This window comes from Gavialis gangeticus, unplaced genomic scaffold (genome assembly GCF_001723915.1).
Source record: "Gavialis gangeticus isolate Ggan-Ray unplaced genomic scaffold, GavGan_comp1, whole genome shotgun sequence".
NCBI lineage: Eukaryota > Metazoa > Chordata > Crocodylia > Gavialidae > Gavialis > Gavialis gangeticus.
In genome coordinates, this window is record NW_017729029.1 from 34,119,133 (window position 1) to 34,122,605 (window position 3,473).

At 48.1% G+C, this 3,473-nt stretch overlaps 1 protein-coding gene across 4 annotated transcripts in view; it reads left to right on the plus strand.

The window, feature by feature from the left end:
• The window catches only part of LOC109300650 (non-histone chromosomal protein HMG-14A), a 31,508-nt gene that overhangs the window by 5,998 nt on the left and 22,037 nt on the right, over positions 1–3,473 (plus strand). For all 4 annotated transcript variants that reach the window (XM_019521393.1, XM_019521394.1, XM_019521395.1 and 1 more), the window contains 3 exons: positions 1,085–1,114; positions 1,723–1,752; positions 2,706–2,756. In XM_019521393.1, the coding sequence (XP_019376938.1) occupies positions 1,085–1,114; positions 1,723–1,752; positions 2,706–2,756 (111 nt within the window). The remainder of the gene's footprint in view (positions 1–1,084; positions 1,115–1,722; positions 1,753–2,705; positions 2,757–3,473) is intronic.

Consider the following 3,473-nt stretch of genomic DNA (forward strand, 5'->3'; position numbering starts at 1 on the left):
GCGGCCCCGGGCCCTGCTGCCCGGCCCGAGGGAGCGCTGGGCGCGGCTCTGCCCTCCCCCACCCCCCGGGGGCGGTCGGGGTCCGAGCGGTGCCTCTTGCTCCCGCGTTTGCCTTTGTTCTCCCTTTTTTTTTTTTCCTCCCCCCCCCTCCCTTCCCTTCCCTTCCTCCCCCCGCTCCGCGCGGCGGCGAGCAGATGGCTGTGCAGTGAGAGCCCGGGCCGTTAGGCGGCGCAGAGTTTGAAACTGTCCTTGAGGAGGAGCGGGGGGGGCGGTCGGCGACCATCATGAGGAACTTTGCTGCTCCTTCCCTGGGGCCGCTGCGGGAGCTACTCCCAGCGTCTGGCGGCTGCCGGGGGGCGGGAGAGGGCGGGCGACGTAGGGGCACTCAGCGGCCCCCGGCGCGCAGCAAAGTCCGGTCGCGCGCCCGCCGGGCAGAGGGTGCCGCGCTGAGGCGGGGCCCGGCCGTAGCTCGCAGGCGCGGCGGGGGGGGGGGGGGGGCGCCCCCGCGCTCGGGGCTTGTCCTTGCGAGGGCGGGCGGCGACCTTGTAGGTGCAGGTGATTTGGCGGGAACTTTTTAAATGTTGGGACGCTGTGACGTCATGACGTTGAACACCCGAGGGGGGAGGTCCCGAGGCATTGTGGGAGTTGTAGTCGTGGGGCTGGGAGTAACGCGAAGGCCTGGCAGGGACAGAGCAGGCTTCCAGCGGCTAGAGGAGGGTTGCTGGGGTCAGAGGGAGTGAGCAGTAGTCAGGGGTAGAGCTGGGAGCAGATTTGCAACCTGAGGGGGGATGCATTTCCACTGTGGAACCAGGACTGACCTCCAAAGCTGGCCAGGAGCTGCCTAAAGTTTTGGAAGGGGCTTTAAAGATGCATGCATGTTGTGTGCTGGTTACTTGCTCCCGCCTCACACTGGGGGGGGAATAAAATAATTCCCCCAGCATGAATTCTGGGAACCTTTTTCACAGCCCCTCTTATCCGGTCACTGCTGAGATCATTCATCTCTCAACAGCGTTTGGCCTCCTTACTCCAGTGTAGCGCAAGATTGCAAACCTTCTTTGCTCTTTTTTTTCCCTTTCTTTTGTAGGCTGCAGCTGAAGGCGAGGCAAAGGAGGAGGTAGGCTTGTTTCTGAGTCATTAATAAAATGCAGCCGGTTTTCAGAAGTTCTCAAAAGCACTAAGCAGGGCCCTTGGTACCATACAGGAGTTGAGACAGGTGTTTGAGGCAGGCTCAGGGCTTAAAAGGATGACATAAGAGCCCCTCTGCAGTGCTGGGGTCCAGCGCGTGGGGCTGTTGCACAAGACTGGTGGGAGAATTCACTGGTGTCCCAGCTGCTAAGCTTTGTGCAACTGTGAGCTTTACTGGACTAGCACACTGAAACAGAAACAGCCTCTTCTCCGAGAATTTCCAGTTTCAGGGCTGAGGAACATCAGTTTCAGGGTAAACATGTCTTAGTCTTCTGTAAGACTGTGCTCCAGTCATAGCAGTGAAGATTCCCCACTGCACAGCAGCTGACAGTACTGGGGTCTTGTTACTTTCCCAGAGTATGTTTAGAAGGAGAGCAAGCAGTGAAAGAAATACATACCCAGGAGGAAATGACTGGTTGTTCTTAGCATTTGTTTAATGCTTCATTCAGTAATAGCTGTAATTTCTGATTTTATAATTCAGAATTTATAGCTGCATGTGCTTCTTGAATTGTATTTATTCATCTTTCTTTTATGCAGCCAAAGAGGAGGTCAGCTAGATTATCTGCTGTGAGTATCATCATCTTTTTCTAAAAGCAAAACACATTACATTTGTATATTAAAAATTCAGGCCAGTGACAAAAAAAAAAAAAGTTTTGTGAGTACTCTCAGGCAACATTTTGATGGCCATAATATAATTGCATAGGGTTATAATTTAATACTTAGAAACAAGTCTTGTACCACGTGGTCCCAACACTTGCGTATCAGTGGACTACAGAGACAGATCCTACATTTCATGCACACAAGATGAAACCACTATGCTAGTTTAAAGACTCCTGGTCACTTGTATACAGAAGGAGCCTGACTTGGCCATCTTTACTCGCACAATAAGTCCAGTCATTTTTACAAGTGGCTCCTAGGCACACAAGTCACAAAACTGGGGAACCAAGAGCTGCTGTACACCCCAAACAGTGTGTTTGCAATCTGAAGGTGTACAGGAAGGTTCAGAGCAAAGGCAAAGCACTCCCAAACTTGGAACACTTACAGAGTGTTGTAAGTGTTCCATGTTTGGGAGTCCTCAACACTTAAAAGGCTGGGTCCAGCTGATGTTAGAAAGGAAGTTGAAGGTGCGTTAAGTTTCAAAGAAATGCTCCTCATAGTAAAACATAAGCTCCCTATGCATACAGAAAGCAGTCTGCTAATGACAGGGGTAAGCTTCATCCTAGACTGAAAGAGGCTTAGATAAATTTGCTGTCCTTTAATGAACAATTATAGTAGTGCAGAGGACTCTGCACCATGCAGAGTACTTTATATATTATTTTAAACAAACATCTGGGTGGAATAAACACATTGAACAATTCAGTCTTTCAGTAAATGTTTTAAGTCTGCCAGATTTTTGTACCACAAAAAGGGGAGCATGTGGCTCAAAGTCTCTGCTTACGTTTTAAATCTAGCATAAGAAATAAGCATGCTGAGATCCTGGCGCTCATTTGACACTTTATGTTTATTTCCTTTTGGTACAGAAACCTGCTCCACCAAAACCGGAGCCAAAGCCCAAAAAGGCAGCACCTAAGGTAAGTAACAAGACATCTTCAGTTGAAAGAAGGGTTTTCTTTCCAAAACGTAATAGAAAAGTTTGCAGGTAATGGGCTTGTTTATTTATCTTTTTAAACATATCAGTGCTGTATTAAGGTTTTTCTGCATATTTAGAGGCATCGCTTAACAGAATCCTAAAAAGGTGAGCTTTTTCATCCCACTGCAAGTGCAGGAACATTTCCTGTGGTAAATTCTTGAGTGATTTATCTGTATTCAATTTTAAGTCGTTTGTAACGAGGTTTACACTGCTTGCCTCAGGAGACTGTCCCACAATTGGATAGAACTTAGGGCATTTATACTTTGAATAGAAATCAGAAAACTAGAGTTATAGGTGGCCTATCATTCCAGTTGCCTCTGACTTTTGATTTTAAAGCCCTGTCTTCAGTTGTCAGACTAACTATTAGAGCTAAAAAAATTTTATACTTAGTCTCTTAGGGCTTCTATACACATGCAGGGGAAGCTGCTCTGTAATTCCAGCGTGTCAGCAGACTCGATTTTAAGTGTGGGAGTTACTGCGCTCTAGCCGACTCCAGCATCATGTGTATCTCCATTCCTGCACTGAAAAATCGTGGCAGGGCACTTTAAACTAAAGCTCATTCAACTAAGGCTGGGTGTTTGTTGGAAAGGTTAGCCAGAGTAGTTTGTCCATTTCTGAGACCATAGTTAAAGTAGTTTTGTTGTTTGTTTTTTTTTTT